This window comes from Misgurnus anguillicaudatus, chromosome 24, assembly GCF_027580225.2.
Source record: "Misgurnus anguillicaudatus chromosome 24, ASM2758022v2, whole genome shotgun sequence".
Taxonomy (NCBI): domain Eukaryota; kingdom Metazoa; phylum Chordata; class Actinopteri; order Cypriniformes; family Cobitidae; genus Misgurnus; species Misgurnus anguillicaudatus.
The window spans coordinates 8,255,953-8,279,352 of NC_073360.2; the positions used below are offsets into that span (position 1 = coordinate 8,255,953).

Consider the following 23,400-nt stretch of genomic DNA (forward strand, 5'->3'; position numbering starts at 1 on the left):
GTTCAGTTTTCAACCCACAGTTCTTGCACATAATTTACATCCTTGAATGGAGAAGGCGACCTCAGAAGCCACCTGATTAAAAATGCATGGTACTGGTTTTCTGTGGCTTTGAATGGAGCCATTAGAGTCAGAACCAACCAAAACTGAACAACCCTCTTGATGCTCTCCAGCTATATTGGATGTGAACAACATGAGCACTCTTGTAAGGTGCATCCAAAGAATACATTGAGGAATTTTATTTACATTAAAATGTTCAGGTTACAAATATATACAAAATAAAATTGTGATTTGCAATTTGTTATTCGTGGTGTGTGTTAAGGTATTTTCAATTCCCTAACTCTGAAGTGACACCTCTAGCATCTAACAAACGATGTGTTTTATAGAGGAAAGATAAAATGGCAAAAAATCATATAGACTTGAGGACTGATCACTAAACATTAAGGATCTCCATTACAGATCTCAAATGTATCATAATTAAGGCTTTGTTTGAGAAATGTGAAACTTAAAGCCATGATTGAATTAAAAATAAATGAACATTAATTCAATTTTAAGAAAATTTCTGGTGTACATAATTGATTGCCGACAATTTATTTTTATTTTAAGAAACTTAATTCAATCATGTGGGACCGGTGTTGTCTGCACGATTATTTATTTAAGTTTGTGATACAGGGTAAGTTTTAAAGGTTATATTTAGCCTTTTTGGTTAAAATGGACTGGAATAGTACATAGAATAGGACAATTCAGTATACATTTACAGAAGTTATCTTGTGAGGTTTCAATCGATATTCACTTCTCATAAACAGAGCTAATGTCCAATTGGGCAAATGTGATTACCGGAGCATTACGCAGTAAAATACACTGAAACTGAATCCAATTCATGAGGGATCGTGTGTCTCACTCGAATCGTTCTCATTTACTGAAATCTGATACGTGGTGTCATTAGTACAGAATAGAAATCAACATTTGCTTTCTCTGTGCTTTATTGCCCACTTCTTCTTTTGTGAAATGGCCAAATAAATGCTTGTATGTTCCCAATTCTCATGTTTTCCAGAAAACAGCTTAACCAGACCTTTAAAGTTATGCTTTACCTTTCAGGTTTTGAAAGTCTAACATTTTTGGAGTGGTTGATCATCATTGGTTGTCTAGAAAGGAGAATTTTAAGTGTGTTTGCATGACAATTACAGGTCAGTGTAAAAAAACAGAAACCAGTTTATTTCCTTATACATTTTCAGGCATCTATTGATTTGTGTGTGACATGATATAAATCAGTGGACATTATTTCATTAAGATGCACAAATATATATAAGAGCTTTAATAAGTATATAATGTAAGAAAAGACCATTTCCATTTTGTCTGTATGTCTTTTATAATCAATACATTAAAGTTACATTCAAGGATTTGAAGGGGGTGTAGAGTAATTTATTGGCTTGTCTACTTTTATGCCTGAGATTTTATTTACAATATACCCAACACATGCAGTAACCCATAAAAGGTCTTTATTGATCCTTTTATTTCTTCTGAAATGCATTCATAACAAATGAAGGGTCAGATCAGGTCATTGTCTTTATTAATGGACTGTAATGGTTAATTCAGATATTTTATTAATAGCTTAATGGCTGTATATGTTGTGTGGCACTTGCTTAGATGTTTAATATTTCAGAGAATGCTGATAAATCAAGATGTAAGAGTGGTTGATTGAAAACGTTCCAGCATGGCATTTATGAAAATTTCATCCCAAAGCTGCAGATAGAAACTCTGTGAACCATTGCTGAATGTTACGTTTGTTCATCAAAAAACATGTGATCTCAAAAGTTCCTGGTTCAGTGGTCCTACAGGTCCTACTATCTGTCACAGCCACACCAGACACATCAAGGTCTATAGTCATGCCTACTCTGGCCTTGTCCACAATCACACCTGTCCCACCCTTGTCCATAATCACCCCTGCTCTGCCCTGGTCCACAATCACACCTGCCCCACCTTGGTCCACTATAAAACCTGTTCTGCCCTGGTCCACAATCACCCCTTGATACATGATCATGCCTGCTCCACCGTGTTCCACAATCACATCTGTTCTGCCCTGGTCCAAGACCACTCCCTGGACTACAATCATGCATGCTCTGCCCTGGTCCATGATCACGCCTGCCCCAATCATGTCCATGACACACCTGCTCCACCCTTGTCTTTGATCACGCCTGCTCTGCCCCGGTCCATGATCAACCCTGATCCAAAATCACTCCTGCTCTGCCCTGGTCCACAAAAACACCTGCTTCACCCTTGTCAATGACCATACCTCCCCCGCCCATCTATGACAACCGCTGCTCTGCCCTGGTCCATGACTATGCCTGCTCTGGTCTGTTCCACAATCACACCTGCTCCACTCTGATCCAACATCACGCCTGCTCCCCCGGCCCAAGATCACACCTGCCCGGTCCAGTCTACAAAAATGCTTCCTCCACCATTGTCTACCACCATGCTGGCTACGACCATCTACGATCACGTCTGCTTCACCCTGGTTTATGATCAACCCCTGGTCCACAATCATGCCTTCTCTTCCCCAGTCCATGATCAACCCCTGATCCAAAATTACACCTGGTCAACAAAAACGCCTGCTTCTCCCTTGTCTATGACCATGCCTGGTCTGCCCATCTATGAGCACGCCTGCTCCAACCTTCCTGTCTTTAGATGCAATGTTGCCACTGACACCTTATGTTCTACTCTTATATCATGTTTAGATATAAGCTGCTAGATATAGCTGTCCGATATTCTCCACAAGCAATGGACTACACTCAGGGTTGCTGAAAGAAAATGGCACAAACGGACTGACTTCTGTCACTACCAGTCACTTCTCTCCTCTTTCTCTGCTGCTGTCACTACATTTAAAACATCCTTCTATACCACCAATGTAACTAATGTACCTAACACAAGGCAACTGTTCAAAACTTTTAACTCTCTCCTCTGTCCACCTCCACCCATCTCCCCTTTGCTTTTGCAAAAATTTTTTTACCAACAAAACTTCATCCGTCAGTAAACAATTCTCTCAGGCCCGTCTTCTTCTGTTCATTGAGAAAACAATTGAGAGAGCTGTTTTTAACCAGGTATCCTCCTTTCTATCTCAGAACGACCTACTCAATGACAAGCAGTCAGGCTTCAAATGCAACCACTCCACCGAAACAGCGCTTTTATGGTCACAGAAGCATTACGGCTAGCTAAGGCAGAATCCAAATCCTTGGTTCTGATTTTACTAGACCTATCGGCAACCTTTGAGTCAATTATCAGATACTACCATCGCTAGGGATCACAGGCACTCCTTAGGACCTATCATACAGGCTATGCTGGTGACACCCATTTCTTCTCATTTCACCCTTATGATCTTGCCATAGCAGCACGTATTACAGCCTACTTAGAAGACATTTTGGCTTGGATGAAGAAACACCACCCCCAATTGAACCTAATGAAGACAGAGCTGATTGTTTTTTCCGGCACAACCCATGCTATAGCAAAACCTATCCATTCAACTTGGCAACTGTCCCTTATAACATTGCAAAGAAGCGCAATCATGCCGTTTTGCATTATACAATATCAGGAAGATATGGCCATATCTTACAAAGCATGCTGCACAACTTCTGATTCAGGCCCTTGTACTGTAATCTCCAGGCTGGACAAGTCGCTATTACTTAAAAGCTCATTATAGTTGTGCGTACGTCCTATGGCTTAGCCATGATAGGGTAGGCTATGCGTTGTTTTTTTTTATATATACTTCTGTGTCGTTGTCCACGTCGCCATGCAAACACACATGCAGACTGCTGGTAGGCAGTATTCTCATGTGTAACCACACTAGCAGCTCAACTGCCAAAGAAGAAGCAGCTTGGCCAGTAAACCACAAACGAGAAAGAAGCAGCAGCTTGTTGTGTATGTTTTGAGAAGACCACAAGTGATGATAGTAAATAGCCAGCGACTTTTGTTGCAGTTTGAGTTAAATCACTCCCATCTTTGTTCTCACCGTTGCAAACGGATATACATATGACACAGTTTTTTTTACCTGAAGAGAGGGGTTCTAGTGGACCAATCACAGCTCTTGCGGCCCACGTAGACATGCTATAAATTTTTTTTGCCAGGGGCACGTCAGGCTACGCAGAGGCTACAATAACCTACGGTGTAACTACGCCGTACACCTTACGCACCACTATAAATTGGACTTTTCTTACAGAACTTTCACTGGGACCGCACCGGCATACTTTCACACCTTTATACCCCATCCAGAACCTTACGTTCAGCAAATGAGTGGCACCTTGTGTTACCTTTACAAAGGGGCACTAAATTATGTTCCCGCTCAATTACTTTCACTTCTCCCTGCTTATGGAATGATCTTCCTATTGCAATCCGGTAAGCCACATCTCTTGCAACATTCAAAAAACAATCAAAAACCCATCACTTCCAAAAATACTCGACATATATTTTAAATAGATTTCTTTTAACTCCTTTTTCTCTCAACAGGTATTGTTTTAGAATAGTAAAAAACTTGTATTTTGGTATAAGCTTTTGTACTATTGCCTCCATATGACACATCGCTTTTATTGTTTCTTAATCTTTGGATAAAAGCATCCGCTAAATGACTAAATGTAAATGTGTGATGTGCTGTTAAAATCCAGTTAGGTAACAGACTGACTTATAGGGGCGGTTTCACGGACAGGGCTTATCCTAGTCCCATACTAAAAAGCATGTTTCAGCTACTTTAATTTCAACACACCTTGTACTGACATATTTGAACATATATCAGTGCAATTGTTTTGTCTCAAGATGCACACCAGTATTGTTTTGTAAGGTTTGTTTGTTAAATATAACTAAGGCCTAGTCCTGGACTAATCTAAACCCTGTCCAGGAAACTGCCCTAGGTTTGACTACTTTAGTAAGCACAAATCTTAATCCAATAGCATACCATGATAGTCTAGACAAGAGTATTGTGTGCTTCTCATTTTATAGCAGCAGTTTGGGCAGAGCAGCTTTTTATTCAATTTATTCAATTTAATAGACAATGCCCCTGTCATGAACAAAGCAAGGTTCAAAAATAAATTATTGATTTAGTCTGGTGTGGAAGAACTTGACTGGTCTGCATAAAGCCCAAACCTCAACACATCTGAGTCAAACACCATCACCCAAACCCATCATTGATTTAGACAAAAAAAGTATGATATTGTATAGCATTAATATTTGCTCTGAATAACTGGAATAGATAAACATGTTTATTTATTCTAAACGTTATTTTAGCATCTATGGCTATATTCATGGTAAGAACTGGTTAATCCCCCTGTTTAAAATGTAGGTTAGGTGAATTGAAGCCCTTCCCTCAGTGTGTGTGTGTAGTTTTTGGACTGTGGAGGGGAAAACCTACCTGATCTCACAAATTTCCGTGAAATAGTCAGGCATTATTTTGCTCAGTTTTGCGTGACATTGTCATGTATTTCCACCATATTACGTGCCCCTGACACGACTTTCTTTTCCGTGACAGTTTCACGTATTGGTTACTTAACTGTTTTTCCTATTTTTAAACAATTGTCGCTTCGGTTTGGGGTTACATTTACTGTTTGCGTTACGATGTCACTTAATGTATTGGTTTATAAAAAAAAATTTGGATGCTTTTTTAACCATTGTCGCCTGACGTTAGGGTTAGAATTGGGTTTGGGTAAGGATGTCATTTTATGTAACAGAACGTTGTTCTAACCCCAAACCGAAGCGACGATTGTAAGAAAATAGGAAAAACAGTTGAGTAACCAATACCTGAAACTGTCACGGAAAAGAAAGTCGTGTCAGGGGCACGTAATATGGTGGAAATACGTGACAATGTCACGCAAAACTGAGCAAAATAATGCGTGACTATTTCACGTATTTTGTGAGATCAGGTTGGGGAAAACTATACTGTTGTACCCCAAGTAAAGCCATCCTGACACAGGGAGAAAATGTAAAGACCTCCTGAACCAGCCAGGGCTTAAACCAGAGACCTTCTCACTGTGAGACAACGCCCCAAACATCCTTGTTAGAAGGGGGCATCCTAATACTTTTGTCTATACATTGTATCAACTGCAATGGTGGGTGACCATGTAGATTTTGTGACTTTCTGTTTGTCAATGAAGATTTATCAGCTCATGTATTCTGTTATCAGGTTGAAAAGAGCAGTAAGGTCTGTTTTCTAATCTAGCCCATATGCTAATGCTTTATAAAGATGTTGTAACTCATGTGGCAGATGGTCATATCTTGTTCATCAATGGTTTCATACCCGGTATCCTAAAAGTTTGTACAGGGTGGTGGAATTTTTTCCCTTCCTGTAACCTAAAACCCAACGGGAGAAATGCTGGATGTGGATCAAGCAGTGTGGAAGGCCTCATTTACAAATAAATGTAGACAGGATTAAACACCTACCGTATTTTTCGGTCTATAAACTTGGCTTCTGCTGCGTCTTACAGTCAGGTGCGCCTTGTAAGTCAGTATGAATTAATTTTAACATTTATGAGGCAAGAGACAACTTTACCGTCCACAGCCGCGAGAGTCCGCCATATGCTGCTTCTGTATTTATGTAATTCAATGAATTCAGTGATGTGGAATGACGAGTATGCGAACTTCACGCAAGTTGGCTTGTTTGGTTAATTTAGACTATTCAACCTTCCAGGTAAGTTCTGTATGCTATGGTTTATCGTTTAAATAACTGATAATATTACTTTAACGTACACATATCTATTCAGCCTGCTGTTCTGTCTGCTATTGTTTAGTTGAATAACTTGCCTTTCCAGATTAAATGTCTGTTCTTCGGCTTGGATTTTGTGAAATAATTTTTTTAATAAATGCGACGTATAGTCCACTGTGACTTATATATGTTATTTCCTCTTAATGACGCATATTTGAATGATGCGGCTTATACTCCGGTGGAGCTAGCTAACTCAGCACATCATCCTTGGAAATAATGATGGTTCTTTGTTTATAATGCATAACGGAAAATATGATGATTAAAGGCAAGATGGAGGCTGACTGAAATATTTTAGCATTTTGTTAATGGACAGCCTAACGTTACCCCTGATTACCCCAATCCGATCGCGGCTCTCCCGGGGTTATTTAGTAAACGGGAGAATGTTATCATTGCTAAGTAGTCAGACTAATGTCTTTAATTGTGTTTATTCCACAAGACTTATGGATAAGATGTTTGATTTATAATTATTAGATTATTTTCACAAATTTCACAAACAACAAAGCTGGTCCTCAATTTGTGTGTTTTCTATTTGAATAGTTAGTGTATGAGGCAGCTGCTGCTTATTGCTCTGGGACCTAAAGGCTTTAGCTTCATTTTTGATTAAATAATTTTTTAATCGGTTGCATATTATGTCGTGGATATATCCCTCGAATGCATACTGCAGTCCCTTTTGTCTTGCTACCACAGATATTTCACCTGTTTACCAAAAATTACTAAATATCTTCTCAATCCTGACAGTGTTTTTTTTTTTTTAAGTTGCCAGCCAGCACTAATATTTTTATGATTTTCACAAAAGCTTAAAGCCTTCCAAAAAATATTATTTTTTATATATATAAACATGCAATATATCAAATGAAAGAACAGACCCTTTGCTTTCAAACAAAAACAAAAAAGTTTGTTCTCTTTTTATCACCTCTCAAATATGGGAAGCTTTCTTCAAAAATACAAAATTCTGAGCAAAAATTTGAGATAATTGGATTTTTGTGAAGGACTTTTGTTAGAGATCAGATTCAGAGCGATGATCAAAACATACACTTAGTTTGAACTGTTTGTTTGGAAGGGAATTCTTTGGAAGGGTAATAGCGCCACCTGGTGGATAATAGCGCAAATACGGATTGCCGGAAAAACTTGTCATTGGCAGGGAAACTTTTTCTAGTGGGGAAAGAGCTCTTCAGAGCTGACCGTAACATTGACCTGAAGCATTGTGAGAAGCCTCACGAGAATTCGTAGATATTTTCTGAGTTGCCTAATTCGTATTAACTCATAAGTTCACATTTGTAAGTTTTGGTATGATTTGCCTTGACCCCTGTGACGTTGGGGTTAGGTGCGGGATTTTGCAAGAATAACTGCGCATGAATTAGCCAACTCTTAATATATGTACGATAATGTCCAGCTCTGATGGAAAGCCTGAAGTTCTCATTAGATCTAGTACTGTATGCCATCACATCATTAGTTTAATCGTGTTCTTGGATTTCATTTTCTTTCTAACTTTTATCTGAAAAAGGTCAACTTTATGAACACATTGTGTCATTTTCTATTGAATGAGGAGTCTCTTACACGCAGATGGATTCAGCTGAATGATATCAGAACCATCAACACCTTCATTTTCAGAAAGTAAAGTGCTTGTCTTTTGTACAGTCTGATCTATCAACTATAAATACAATTGAGTTTAATTAATTTTTTTTCTGTTTTGTAGAGAGAAAGACTGTCCCTCAGTTTTAAATGTAGATTCTAGTTTCTATTTAATAAACAAATTAATGATCTTTCATTCAAATCAAATTGTTGTATATCTGCTATAGATGTGTAAGATCTGTGATGTTTTCTATACAGATGTTATTGCAGTGAAAGGTCTCTGGGTTTCTTCTGATGGTCTCTTACTGAAGTAAAGTTATATTGGGAACTTGATATCACTGCAGTGAATGTGAGTTTACTATTGAATAGAGATCATCTTCAGATGTGTCCTCCAGTTGATGGATGCGGTCTCTCACTGATCTAGCTACAACACAGTCCTTATCCACAACAGAGATCTTAATAAACTTAATACAAGTCATCATCTTATTAATATGTGTTTCACTTTAGCCCTGCTGGATCTGCTGTGGTTTCATCTGATCAGTGTCCTCTCTGACAGTCAAGTTTGTGTAGAAAGAGACTCAACATTAGAGCCCAACATTAATGTTCTTCACTACAAACTTGTTTCAAAGGGAAAACATCAGACAGTGCAACTTACTGTCCCTTCATTTATTTGTCCTCTTTCTTTGTTTGTGTAGCATCTCTAAATGAGTCTCTCCCTCTCTCTCTCAGACTTAACAGTTTTTCAACATAAAGCACAGGAGTTATTCAATGATCTTCAGGCAAATGCCAAATACACACTTTATATTCATGGAGAAACTATGAGTGGGAATTTTTCAAAGGCAACTTTAGATGTTACCACACCTCTTCTAGGTAACACACACACACACACACACACACACACACACAGCAGACAGAGAGGTTATATTGTGAATGTTTTTTATCTTATACTTTATACATTTTATTCAAACCTTTATATTTTGGCAGAAAAATATATTTTTGCCTTATGGGCTGCCCCTGAAATAATTTTTTAAATATAATATAAATATATAAAGGTTAAAACTAAACATATTTTTCAAATTCAAAAAGACATTTAATTAAGGTTTACTTTCTACAATATGTGTAGCATATATTTAAAACATATTTATTGGTCAGATAAATGTATTTTATACTTATAATCATCACTCCTGCGCAGTAACATCATCACTCCTGATTTCGGAAGTTTGAACGAGACGGGGATTTGATGATGTTACTGCGCCCGAGGACGAAGTGCTGCAAAAAGTGCTCTTCTGCTACACAATATTGTTCTCATTTTTTATCCGCTTACAAAATCGCCGTTTTATTTTGTGCCACCATACTGCCATACATACATGCCAACACTTGTGTACTTACTCATGTAACAGTCGTTAAATAGGGAAAACATGGAAGTGTTTGGTGGCTTCTAAATTCATCCCTGTTTGGATCCTAAGGAATGAACTGGGCTAGGCTAAATGCTAAGGCGCTTGCCAGCTTTTTCAACTAAGCTGAGCCCTTTGATTGTAATGATAGTTCTGATTCGTTTATCAGTCGTTGAACGATGCACCGGTTGGTTGTTGTGAGATTCGTCCTGGTCCTCCTCCACTGTGATTGGACGGCCGAGTGAGAGGGACATTGATGAGCCGAGCTTGTCACCCAAAGTTGAATATTTTTCAACACTCTGCACTTGGCGTCGCACAAAACCTGCCAGCTGCTGGCTTTTTTGAAAAGTGTCGCGCTTCCATCGGAAACAATTAAAAACACATGCCGGCTGGCGTAAATGCTTTGGTGTGCATGCTACCAAATGAAAATTTCTCTTGACACAAACTTCCATCTTGGAGTTTTAGTTGCACTCCAACTCTTCCACTAAACTGAACATCTCTGTTCCACTCTCTCAAGTATATCTTGTTCTGTAAGAGGAAAATCAAGTCATCTTAAGATGATTAAAGAAGAGAGCATCACATTAGAGTAAGAGCACTCCACGAGAACATTGAGTCTAGGAGCTGTGAGCACATCTCCAATCTCTGAACATGACGGATTCTCCACAGCCTACACAAACAAACAAATCACATTCAAAAACACATAAACCGATAAATCATCATCATTACGTCATCAAACATGCTCACCTTCTCTACAAGGATTAACCTGTCTTCTGCTAATATCTTTTTACTGTTGACGTAAGATGGATAAATGCACAAGAACCTAGAATACAAACCAACAGAAGATAAAGATCCAGATGTATTTTCACAACACTGATATTGACTGATTATAACATTGCACTCATGTCAGAAGCGAATAGCAATAGATGTGCAGTTACATTCATGTTACACTGCTTCATTAAATACAAACCTTATCCTCTGGGTTTGACGTTAAATGTGGCATTTCATCCGTTTGTGTTTATTTATCAAGCGTTGGCTTGTGAATGATTTGAACTGCAGTGATGAGTGTTTCTTTGACTATGGCTGCGTCCGAAAACCCTAAATTGCTGCCTTCTGCGGCAGCTTTCCAAGGCAGGAAGGCCTCAAGGCATGTCCGAATTCAGTGTTAGGTTTACTCCCTGTCTCCTGAGATACCTCCATTGTCCTGTCCCACAATTCTATGCGTCGGCGTACAATGAGAATTTGATTGGTTGAGCCTGGTCGAATGCGAAAAAATAAAATGGCGGCCAAGGAAGCGAGTGGAGCACAAATTTAGTGTAAATAAATGTATATTTTCACTTTTTACACCTTTTAATTGCATTTGTAATTAGAAATTAGTATTGTAGTTTTCAAATATGTGATTAGTTATCACAAAGGCACTCTCTGTTTATATTTTAAACGAGCTGCCTTTGAAGTGTGTCAAAGTCTTTCTCTGAGCTGCCTTTATGCCTCCCAAGTCATTGCCTCATGAGGCAGCGAGGCAACGAGTCACTGCCTTCAATTTTCGGACGAAGCCTACGTCAAGTCCATTGTAGGCGTTTACTTCTGATCGTCAGAGGTAAAGAGCGCGTGATCCCACAGCGCCGTCTGTCGGTTAGGAGCGTAGTGTTTCTTCTTTTCTTTCCTGTTTTACGGCAGATCGCTGACTTTTATTGCATTACCACCACCTATCCCTCTAATGGACCATTTACGCTCAGCAGCCAAGGGAAGTTACTCATTTTAAACTAGGAAATCTGCCAACCACCGAAGGACAGATTTTAGAGTCACTCAATAGTAAACTATTCATTTGTCTTATATTTACCACAGCTACTTTTAAATTTCACAAGCTGTTGGCTGGCTGGCTGGTAGCTGGTGCTCTGTGCCTTGCTTTGACGACATGTGCTTCAGTTTTATTTCACCTGTAGTATCTTTGCTTGTTGATGCCCAGAACATGTCTGTTAGGGGGTTGTGCACACCAAAACTTTTAAACGTGGCTGAAAATGCCTGGAGGTCAACGATTGCCAGCTTTTTTATCAGCTGAGCGCCAGCTTTCTTCAGCCGAGCGGTTCGGTAGCTGTGATATATGAGCTGTGAGCCAGTTGGTTGTTGTGATACTTGTCCGCCCCTCCTCCACTGTGAATGGACGGCCGTGTGAGAACTGACATTGACGAGTGGAGATTTTCACCCAAAGTTGAATCTTTTTCAACTCAACGCTCAGCATCGAGCGCAGAAAAAACGCCAAGCACCGGTTTTCAGCTCGGAAAAAACACGCTAGCTGCTGGCTTATTTGAAAAACGCCAAGTTTCCATGGGAAACTATTGAAAACATGCACCAGCCACGGGCGTAAAAGCTTTGGTGTGCATGCCCCCTTATTTTGAAGCATTTCACTGCCTCCTCCATATTTTTTTTCTTTTGAGTCTTCTCAACTCCACCTTTCAAGTTTTCTTTTTTGCCTTTCCATCATTTAACTCACTCAGACGAACGTTAGACTTCCAAAAGAGGTGTTCGGCGGCTGTTTACATCAAAGGCCGACAGGCTACGCCATTTGAGGAGGGGCGGCTCACTGATCCCCCTATATTTTTGGGTTGAGGACTTGTATATAGCCTACTGTGTTGAGCAGAAAGGCTGCACAGTTTGACCAGCGGGATGCGGCCGCACATCAGGCCGCCAGACGGTGTTGCCAATATAACTCGCAATGTATAACTATTATTAGACCGGCCCTCACGGCATCAAAACACTACCGACCCATCAGAAAAAATCCAGACTCTCCCGATTGCCACTCCCCAGATAGCACAGGTACGTCTGCAAGATGTCTGGGAAAGATCTGGAGATCTGGAATACATCTGGTGTGTAAAAACGTCTTATAAAGGTCTTAGAAAGAGCTGCTTTACATACATTCTAAATCAAAAACGTCTTGCAGATGTCTTCAATATGTCTATATGACATCTTTTAGGAAACGTTTTAGAGACGTATTGCAGATGAGCAAACAATCTAAATACGTCTTGCAGATGTAAACGCAGACATCAAATAGACGTCTTCGAGATGTTTGTGTGCTATCAGGGTCCGCTACTGGTTCAAGCGTTTAACTACACACAAAAGCAATTTATTCGCTTCATTCGCGTCTGTGTGAACAGTAGGCTAAAAAGAAACAATTAAGGCATAATTGGACATCCCAATCATTGGTAAAGATAACACAGACAAAAACATGTTTTTATAGATGACTGTTTTATACAGTTTGTGGGTTTTCGTAGTTGCCACTACAATACACTTCAAAAAAAGACTGTTCAGTTTTATGATTTAAACAACATAATCCTGGTTGGTTGCTTTACAGATCTTGTTTCTTTTATTCAGCGTGAATGTGTTTCAAACCACTTGGAATAACGAGTTTGAATGCGAAAACAAAGACAATACAGAGCAGCAGTTCTTCTGACTGAAGCCGCAGCGGACCGTTCCCGCCACTTCCTGCTGCTGCAGATGCGCGCGACCTCGCGCGTGTGTGTATGTGTGCGCGCGCTCCCGATTGTGTATGGGAAATAATGGTCGCACACATGGCACATTATGGAGAAACTGCAGAACTGGATGACAGGTGAGTGTCCATCGGTATCTGCTGATAACTGAGCGTATTCAGATGAGTTCGTGTTAGTTTGATGAAGGATTTATCATCATTATCATCATCCTTTCTGTGTTATTATGCGCGGACAACATAAACAATGAGCGCGTGAAAGCGATGTGCCACAGCAAAGCGAAAGTATCACAGTAATAGCTTAAATGTGTTAATGTTTTGGAATAATGATTCATGTCAAGTTTAATTTCCGGTTACAGACTTTGTATTGACTAGTATTTATGAATCTTAAACACGGGAGCACTAACGTCAATGAGATCGCGCGATATACGCAAATCACTATTAATATATATTTTCTCTTAAATTAGTCACTTTATCCAAAAATAAAGAAATAATAAAAAACAGCCGGCAGGTTATCGTCAAATCGCGTTTAAAGAGGAAAAAACTACCTGGATGCTAACTTGTTGACCCCTCATTCATATTAATGAGGTAATGTGAAACCCATAGCTTTACAATGGAAATGACCTTTTGTAGAGTGCAAATATACAAATGCAATGAGAAAAATAGGAAATAATATAGATGATAGGCAAATATGATCAGTATAATAGATTACTTGTCAATAATGTCAGTTATCATGCAATAATTAAGTGTAGTTCATATTTGTTACGTAGCCTAGTATTATAACATTGTTTCAGTGTAGTTGATCATAATACTATTATCACCTTTGCTGGCTAAAACAAGTGCACACATCCAGCATGTTAGGTATGAATCTTTCTGCGGCTCAGTGGGTGGAGCATTGAGCTAGCGACGCAAAGGTCATGGGTTCAGTCTCAGGGAACACTGCAAGCACTACAAGTTGCTTTAGATAATTGCCTCTGTCGATTGCATTTATGTGAGGATGTGCGTTATTTAAAATGTTTGAATGTGTTTCTGCTTGAGAATGACTAAAAGTAACACATAACTAGCATTATGTGTGATTGTATTGGAACACATGAGTTTGGTTCCAAAGCCAGATAACTTTTTTCCCAAAAATCTTTAAATTAATATTAATCAAGCTGCAGTTGGTCTATTTTGATTTAAGCATTCATAAAAAATACAGCTAAGTATAGGTATGTTGCTAAAATGTTCAAAATGGTTAAATGCTAAAACTAGGTGTTTAGATAGAAAAAGCTTTTAAATGAGACCAAGATCATGTTTATGGGTTTAAAAATAACAAAATACTGGCCATTTGAAACTGGAAAATCATCACTTTATTTTGTCCCATGTTTTCCATTATAATTCAAGAAAATGTGTGACCGAATCATGAAAATTATAACGTGTTTTTGCTATAACTTTTTGAGATATTGACCTGAATCTTTCAGGATAAGCTGTTTGCCATATTCTCTACATATTCTACTTCTGAAAAGTCATATATATATAAAAAAACAAACCACTAATTACACCAATAAACACTCTTTATTCAGTCTATATATACAGACATCTACTACATGGCTATACGTCTGCTTCCCATTCTTTGTCCATTCAAGCAGATTTTGGGGGTGGTAAAACTCCCGTGGTCGTCGTTCAAATGTATTAAAAATTTTTTCACTTGTAGTTTAGCAACTTAACTAAATGTCTATTACAATTTCATGAATGTCCTTACTCGCCTTCAGCAAAAACAATGACAATTTTACAAACAACAGACTTTGGCGAGCTTGCACAGCCAGTACTTAAACATGAAAGGTGGCGACTGAAAACGAAAGGGTACCTATGCTGCTTCCGGTCATGTTAACAATAAAAACTTCGCCATCAATAGAAGCATTATTTTCCACAACGCTGCACGCCGCCTGAGGAAATCTTGAGTTTCGTTGAGCAGAACCAAAAAGTCAGCCGCGACAACGGAGTTAGCGACATACTTACTAAGTATCACAAAAAACACAATAAAAACATGATAACATAATAATAAACATGTTTTGGAATCAAACTCTTCATATTGTCAGTTTTTGTGTAAATGTTATAGAAATATATACGCTGAGGTGAAAACCGTATTATAATTTTAAAAAGCCTTTAAATTATAATATGCTTTCAAAAAATATATAATATTTTCGTATGTATATTAAATGTAAACATCAAATCAATCACATGACTTAATGATTTAATGAATTTTGTATAAACATGGCTCATACCTTGGAGACAGTATCACAGAACATGTTAGTGGTTTTGAAACATTGACTGTTGTTGAAAACCTCGGTATACCTTGAAACCGGTAAGCGGCCCATGCCTAGGAGTTTGCATGTTCTCCCTGTGTAAACATGGGGGTACTCCGGTTTCCTCCCACAGGACAAAAACAAGCAAGTTAGGTGAATCGGAGCTATGCCAAACTGCCCCTCCCTCAACCTGTGTATGTGGATTAAGGGGGACATTACAGAAGACTTTTTAAGATGTAAAAATAAATCTTTGGTTTCCCCAGAGTACACATGTGAAGTTTTAGCTCAAAATACCACACAGATAATTTATTATAGCTTGTTAAAATTGCCACTTTGTAGGTGTGAGCAAAAATGTGACTTTTTTGGGTGTGTCCTTTAAAATGCAAATGAGCTGCTCAGCCCCGCTCCATTCTAAAAAATGGAACACATTGTTTTCTATAAGTATACGCTGCGCGGCCGGTGTGCGATCTCCTTAAGGGGCGGTATTATCCCCTTTTGACATCACAAGGGGAGACAAATTTCAATGAGCTATTTTTTACATGCTTTCAGAGAATAGTTTACCAAAATTAAGTTACTGGGTTGTTCTTTTTTTTACATTTTCTAAGTTGATAGAAGCACTGGGGACCCAATCATAGCACTTAAACATGGAAAAAGTCAGATTTTCATGATATGTCCCATTTAGAGAGAGAGAGAGATGTTTACTTTAAACTGTTACCTGATTTTTTATAGAAAAACCCTTTTGTATTATAGAAACAGGTGAAAGCTGTCTGAACAATAATAATGACTCACAACTGTTGACGGTACTACAGAAAGAGCTATGTTATATAGTTATATCTTGTCTCTCTTTTGTGCATTTATCCACTAGATAGTGAATCTTGGTTTAGTTTTAGGGAGTGGTGCTGACACTACATTTCCTGCAATTAAATCTCAAGAGACAGTCAGGAAAAAGTGTTTGATTTAGGAACTTTATCTCTTGGTCAAAACACATACTGTAGGATGTCATTATACTATCAACATAGGCTATTGTTGTAAGTTTCAACAACACCAAGAACAACAGAGCACGGCCAATTCTCTCTAAAGCACACGCACATGCAGACTTAACATCTCTTTAATTCATGCATACTACTACTACTATTACTACTAATAATAGTAATAATAATAGCAACATAAATTCGACTAATTTTGCTGCTCTTATTAGTGCAATGAAGCCCCTGTGTAATCTTTTTTAAAATGCTCTTGTTGTTTACAGTGTTGTAAATTCTTGTGTGCTCAATTCTGTTGGTCTGTTGAGTGTTTGAGGTATGTGATCGTTTACATCAGTACAGGATTATATGTGTGTTCAGCTCATGTCTGTATGGATTGTTTCACTATCATGCAGTCTTAGTAAAGAAACTTGTTATTGAATGATGTAGAGTATGCCTGAGGCCTCGATTACACTTTGCATTCACACATGTGACCTGTTTTTGAATATTGACCACAGATAGACATTTAGAAGACAAGTGTAGACCTGTTTGTGATCTAAACGTGTTAGGATCTGCTCATCCTAAAGCAAATGTAACTTGTGATCAGGTATCACTTTAATCTAAAACAGTTGTCAATCATATTTACATTTACAGTGTAACACACTGAAAAAAACAACTTAAGCATATACCTATACTTAATATTTTCTTTATAAAATCCTCGTTACAACTTTTTAAAGTAAAATGTACTGCTTTTTTAAAGTACAACTAACGTACACTGTCAAAAATAAAGGTACCAAGCTGTTACTGGGGCAGTAGTACTCAGTACCCTTTATAAAAGGTCCTAATATGTACCATTTAGGTACAAATAATCTTTGAACTGCCAATATGTACCTTTGAAGTACTAATATGTACTTTTTGGGTACAAAGGTGTACCTTTTTGAAAGGGTACTGTCCCAGTGACAACTTTTGTACCTCTATTTCTGAGAGTGTACTAAAATCAAATAAAATCTACTTAATAATGCATGAAAAACATTTGTTAAATAATTAAATAAATGTCACTTAATTATTTTTATTTTAGAAGTTCGATTTATTTTATCGTTTAGGTATAACTTTTGAATATTGAAGCATTGCTGTCCTAAAAATATTAAATAAATGTTATTTACTGTTGTATTGTAGATTGTATTTACTGTTTGTTATTTTCTTTAGCATATTTGTATGGACTTAGTCACTCTTAGTGTTATAAATTGCATTATAACTCAAAGTTCATGATAAGTCAGTCATTTAATAAACTCGATCATCCACACACAAAACTGTGTTTTTGACATGAATTGTCAGTACTGTGGAGAGAAATACAATATAATGTCCTGGGCTGGGTTTCACGTTAACGATTGAACTTAGCACTTAAGAGCGCTTTCTACGAGCTACTTAACGAACATTCGTTGTTCATTTACATGCGTTTCCCAAAGATGCACCTATAACGATCGCTTGCAGCTGGGTTTTAAGTGCTACTTAAGAGTCGCTATCCGTTTGTCAAGTGCTGAAATGTTACCAATAGAATGATTCAATTGGTATTTGAATCAATATGTAGCAGAAGCTTTTTTATCTTTAGCCGATGTGCACTAATATTTTTAATATTATTATTCATAATTGTTCAATGACTTGTTTTATGAAATGTTTTAATAATTTGTGCATAATGAAATATTCTTTTCCGTATTTAGTTAGGACTCTTCCCACCGCGAAATGCCTTCTGCATTTTATATTATAGTTTAGATTATTATTATTATTATTATTATTTGTTTTTATTATCTATGTTTATTTATTATTAGGGCTGCACATTTTCAAGTTTTTAATCAACCGTTAACCGACACCCTTAGCGGTTAATACTCGGTTAACCATATTATGCGCAAGGCAACCCAGAGATACAGACACACGAGAAAGCGGTAGTTATTAATTTTTAACACCTTTAATAACTGGTTGGACCACATTTAAAACTAAATTAATTTATAGAATTAAAACGCAGTGTTAAGGACAGAGCAGCTTAAGTATGTCACTGACTTTTGCGTTCGCGGGGATGGTAGCTGGGCGAAGGTACTCGCAGGCTCCGCGGCCGCCTCTATGATGCACGGGTGTTGGCTGGGTTTGTCGCGATAGTCGGTGAAACGGTGATTACCGGTGCTTCAGCCTCTCACCGGTTAGATCACTTGCCCACCCCGACACCGTCTTTCACCATCGTTTTGATATTTTCTTGCAATTAAATCATTTAGCTTCGTTAGAGAGAGCAAACACTTATAACTGAATGTGTCTGCTGCATGAATTCACAGCGGAGCTGAACGCGAGTCACGTCACAGAGCAGCAGGTGTCAGATTTAATTTATTTCTGTCAGAGTTTGCGAGGCGAGCTGAATGACCAGACGATAGCAGAAGCCGGGTGCTTACTCGTTTTTGTTATAATGCACATATATGACGTTTAATATAAGCGAGATTTTCAAGAAAAATAATAAACCCATCATTCAAGCAGCGCTTTATGGAGGAGTAGCCGGTTGCACTGCTTGGAACTGCAGAGTTCTGCGAGAATTACCTGCGCATATTGCCTCAAGCACTTAATTAAACCAGCTGTTGCACTCGCATTGCACACAAATTCATACGCGATTTAATGCAGCTTACGCAAACGCTGCATTTAAACAATTGCGTAATTCAAAAGTGAAAGTAAAATGCGCACGTCTGCATGCATTAACCGGTGGGAAAATTCTGTCACCGCAGCAACCCTAGGTTGTACATGAAGTATATAAGCACTGCATTGCAATACTTGCATTTTGCCCTGTCATTCTCGATTTTAAAGTGCTCCCACGCTGTGCTTTTCTTTGCCCGCTTCATATTAATTAGAAAACTGCTACTACTTGTGGACATTACAAATGTCTGGGAGCGCTTTGGCGTTCTCTGGTGGTGCAAAAATGTATTACAACTAAATTCAATGCACGCCATTGATGCCACTTAACCGAGCAAAATGTTTCACTCGGTTAAACGATTTTTAACGGTTAATCGGTTAACCAAGGACACCCCTATTTATTATTATGGATTATTGCACTGTACTGTAAATATTTATTTGGTTTCTTTAATTAGATGCCATTTCCCTTCCAATTTTTTTTAGATTAATTATAGCAGCAATCGGTAGGAACCATTTATCATTTTGATAGTACCAACTTTTACCAAAATACAAAAAAACTTTTACCAACTTGTACCAAATACATTTTTCTTCTTTATTAATTTATATTTAGTTGTTTAAATTTGATTTCTCATTAGAATTTTTAATATATCATATTATATATTTAATATAAAATAAACAAAGAAGAACCCAAATAAATAAATATAGCCTACATTTAAACCATTACATTATCGTCATTGCAGGAGTGCAATTTGCTGGTTGTGACCTTGTAACACTGTTGTCTTACGATGCACTTATGAATGAATGATTACTCCAGACCACTCGTAGATCAACGATGATTTTCAAGTGATACTTAAAGCGACACCATGTAATTTTTCAACCTTCATAATAACTTTTCAAGACCCTTGTGATAGTACATCGACTTTAAATAGGTTGAATGACATGTCTACCATAGCCTGACGGGGTCTGTATCACTTTTACTCGTATTTTAAAACTTAGGGTTTCTGGTAGTAACCAGAGCACAAAAAAACTACAAAATTCGACTGCTTTACGCATACGTCACTTCCTCCACACAATTTGTTTTTAACGTGAATTTTGCTGGAGGCTACTTAAGGAGTGTAGAGAGCAACCTCTATTATATCACTCTGTGGCACCGTGTTTTTGTCATGGACCTATGACACGGGCGACCAGGGTTCGATTCCCCTTTAAAGCAATTTTTTTATATAAACTCACAATCTTGATTCATACATAAATGCAATCTTCTTTATAAATGACGGCGATTATCTTGCATATAGTTCCCTGTATTCAGATGCTGTGTTCACGTATTTACCTTTCTTTTACTGTGTCTATGGTATTTACATTACAATCCAGGATGCTATAGCATTCAAACTTGCTCAAACTCACACAGTGTAAAACCAAACCCTATTCATTCACCAATCAGATCCGAGCATTTCTCTCTTCCTCATTTGCTGCGTTCCGCTGTCACTCACGTGACGTATTACAAAGCGGCAGACCTATATACATCGGTTTACTTGGATTTGGAGCGCCAATTTTCACACAAAAGAGAGGAAAAACGAGCGCCATTGCGAAAAATCCTGGTGGCGAGGGAGAGAGAGACGATGCAACAATATTTGTTTCGAAAAAGGCAAGGAAATACTTCAGTCGTTTCTCAATTGGAAGGCTGCAGCCTCCGGAGGTCAAATATGCAGGCGGCATACGTCATCAAGCCTGGTTTATTAAGGTAAACTGAGCATTACATTCGCAAGTCATAAGCATACTGCAACAATTTACGATTAACTAAGTATAATAGTCAACTTTATAATTGTTAATATTCTGAAATAAGACAGTCTTGATGACGTATGCAGCTTAAAAATACGACATCCGGAGGCTGCAACCTTCAGACTGAGAAATGGCTTCTGCCACGAGTTCCTCATCAGAAAGTTGTGACATGACGGCGTTTCTCCCTGATGTCTCAAAATGTTGATCTTTTAGCGTTTTAAATATTTAGTTTTTAGTTTAGTTTTAAGGTTGGCCAGTTCCTTTCCTTTGCGACAGTGCTGTGGCGCTTGTGGCCTCTAGGGGCGCAAGGCGTGAAAAATACATGTCTAGCGCCCCCTAGTGGCCAAAAAGTTCCATGGTGTGCCTTTAAGTTACGAAGCTTTTGGGAAATGGCCCGTAATGATTGATGATTTTTACGATCGTTTTTACGATCTACTTAGCCTTACAATGCTTTTGGGAAACCCGGCCCTGAACAGGGTTCATGTAAACACCGATCACCTGAACGCTGACTTTACAAAATTATAATTTACAACAAAGCAACATCAATAATATAAGAGCTTAAACCTTTATAACATTTTATTAACAAATATTTAAGTAATTAAGGTTCTTATCAGTTCTTATTCTGTAAAAAAGCTTAAATAATCAAAATGTTCAGGCACAAAGGATTGTGGGTATTTCTTACAACGTGTGCAAATAAATTTAAGTTCAGTTCACTTGAATGTTTTAGTTTAATGGATTTAATGCTTAAGTTAAGTGAACTCAGATTTTTGACTTGAACACGCTAAAGTTTTTAATTAAAATTTACTTAATTATTTTAGGACTATAAAACAAAGTTCATTTTGTACATGAATTAATTGTGTATTTATTAACATTTTACTTAGGAAAATCTAGTTCTCAATAAATGTTAATAGAAATTATGAGTGTTAATCTAATATATTTTACTACACCAAAAAAGTTCATTTTTCAGTGCATCATTCAAATCCTATTTTCTATTATTATTATTTCCATGTACGTTTAAATGGCATAACTGTTTTTGTATGATACCTTTTATCTATAATGGAATAAATGACTAAATATACCACACTTAATCCACACTTATAGAAGTGAAGAGATTAGGGTTGCAACAACTAGTCGATAAAAATCGATAATGACATTTGTGGTCAACGAATTTCATAATCTAATTGTGACATCACTTGCTCCCGCACCACTGTCAGACAGCACAGACACGCGTACGCTTTTAACAGCGCGAGTTGTGCGCTTATAATAAAAGTAAGGGGGAAGTTAAGGTTTTTATTACTGTAACAACGCATTTATATCACTTTCATATCATAATGACTTATTTATTTTGTTAATAATGAATAATGTTATCTCTCAAAAAGGTCTAAAGTTGAAGATTAAAATGAGTTTATTAATCTCTGGCAACATTTCATTACCAGCACATCCCTGAAGACTCATTATGTTTTTTGTTTATTATTATTTTGACATTTAAAGATGTTTTACTCTTTAAAAGCTGCACAAGCTTTTTATTTAAGGCTTAAAATATCAGTAGTAGTGTGTACACATTTTTAAAGTACACTTTTACACATGATTACTCTAATTTAGTGCCTTATTTAGCTATAATAAGGGGAGAATTTAATTGAGTAAATATTTTTTATCCGATTAGTTGAAAAAAAGCCCAATTAATTGATTATGAAAATAATTATTAGTTGCAGCCCTAAGCGAGAGTAATATCAGACAGTGTGTGTTGTGTCCATCTTTTATTGTGATTTCTTCTTACACTCATTTCTTATGTGCTTAAGAAATCAATAAGTCAATTGAACAAAACGTTGTTAATAAATACAGTTAGTAGTAGTTTGTAAATTTAACAAAGTAAATTTGAGTGTGGTGGCATTGGTATTATTATTGATGACTATATAATAAACATATATTATTGATGAATATAACGTGACACTACAGTACATCTAACACCTATATCATAAATATCTGTGTCACTCTTCTGGTGGTAAACTGATACTTACAGAATCATTATTATTAGCTATTAATCATTATTATTTTAATTATGATGTTATCAAAAACACAAAATGAAAAGTTTGATGACAAATAAAATATAAAGTTTGATTTTGTCCTTTTCTGCAACTCATTAGTTTATTTTCTAAAAAAAACATTATTTAGTTGATGTAGTTACAGTACCTTACCAGCAGTGGGCACAGGAGACCATAATTACATCTAAACCTTCAGCCTTTTGTACTTCGATATTTTAATAGATTGTTTATTTGTTTTTCAGGAATGGAGATGTTTCACCATCAGATCTCAAGAGTGAGTGCATTATTTATTTACAGTTTAATGAGAACTGAATTGTGTAAATGACATGAAATGCATTCAAACATGATCGGTGTTGGACAAAACAATATAGAGAATAATGTGATCGAAGAGCAAGATTCAAAGAAATCAAACTTAAAGAGCAAAGATTCACCACAGTTTTAATAGCAACTGTATACAGGACAGAGAATTGAACTAACTTACAGAATAGAGA

At 37.3% G+C, this 23,400-nt stretch overlaps 2 protein-coding genes across 2 annotated transcripts in view; one reads left to right on the plus strand and one right to left on the minus strand.

The window, feature by feature from the left end:
* Window positions 1-9,987: 9,987 nt before the first annotated feature.
* LOC129437303 (signal recognition particle 19 kDa protein-like) lies at window positions 9,988-10,702 on the minus strand. The gene is made up of 4 exons (XM_055195458.2): window positions 10,670-10,702; window positions 10,447-10,527; window positions 10,283-10,369; window positions 9,988-10,230 (listed from the first exon to the last, which is right to left on the minus strand). Exons 1-4 carry the CDS (start codon window positions 10,700-10,702, stop codon window positions 10,075-10,077), a joined length of 357 nt encoding a protein of 118 aa, XP_055051433.2. The 3' UTR covers window positions 9,988-10,074.
* A 2,563-nt stretch (window positions 10,703-13,265) lies between these two features.
* LOC129438802 (NACHT, LRR and PYD domains-containing protein 1a) overlaps window positions 13,266-23,400 on the plus strand; it is a 35,721-nt gene continuing 25,586 nt past the window's right edge. Inside the window, exons 1-2 of the mRNA XM_073863328.1 lie at window positions 13,266-13,303; window positions 23,152-23,183. Coding sequence (XP_073719429.1) covers window positions 13,266-13,303; window positions 23,152-23,183 — 70 coding nt within the window. The remainder of the gene's footprint in view (window positions 13,304-23,151; window positions 23,184-23,400) is intronic.

Bases quoted from the DNA above. Each gene is read 5' to 3' on its own strand.
- LOC129437303 (XM_055195458.2), bottom strand. From the start codon at position 10,702: ATGCCACATTTAACGTCAAACCCAGAGGATAAG. The intron at 10,528-10,669 runs GTTTGTATTTAA...GTTGGTTTGTAT, and splicing joins CGTCAAACCCAGAGGATAAG to TCTAGGTTCTTGTGCATTTA. The intron at 10,370-10,446 runs GTGAGCATGTTT...TTGTTTGTGTAG, and splicing joins GGTTAATCCTTGTAGAGAAG to GCTGTGGAGAATCCGTCATG.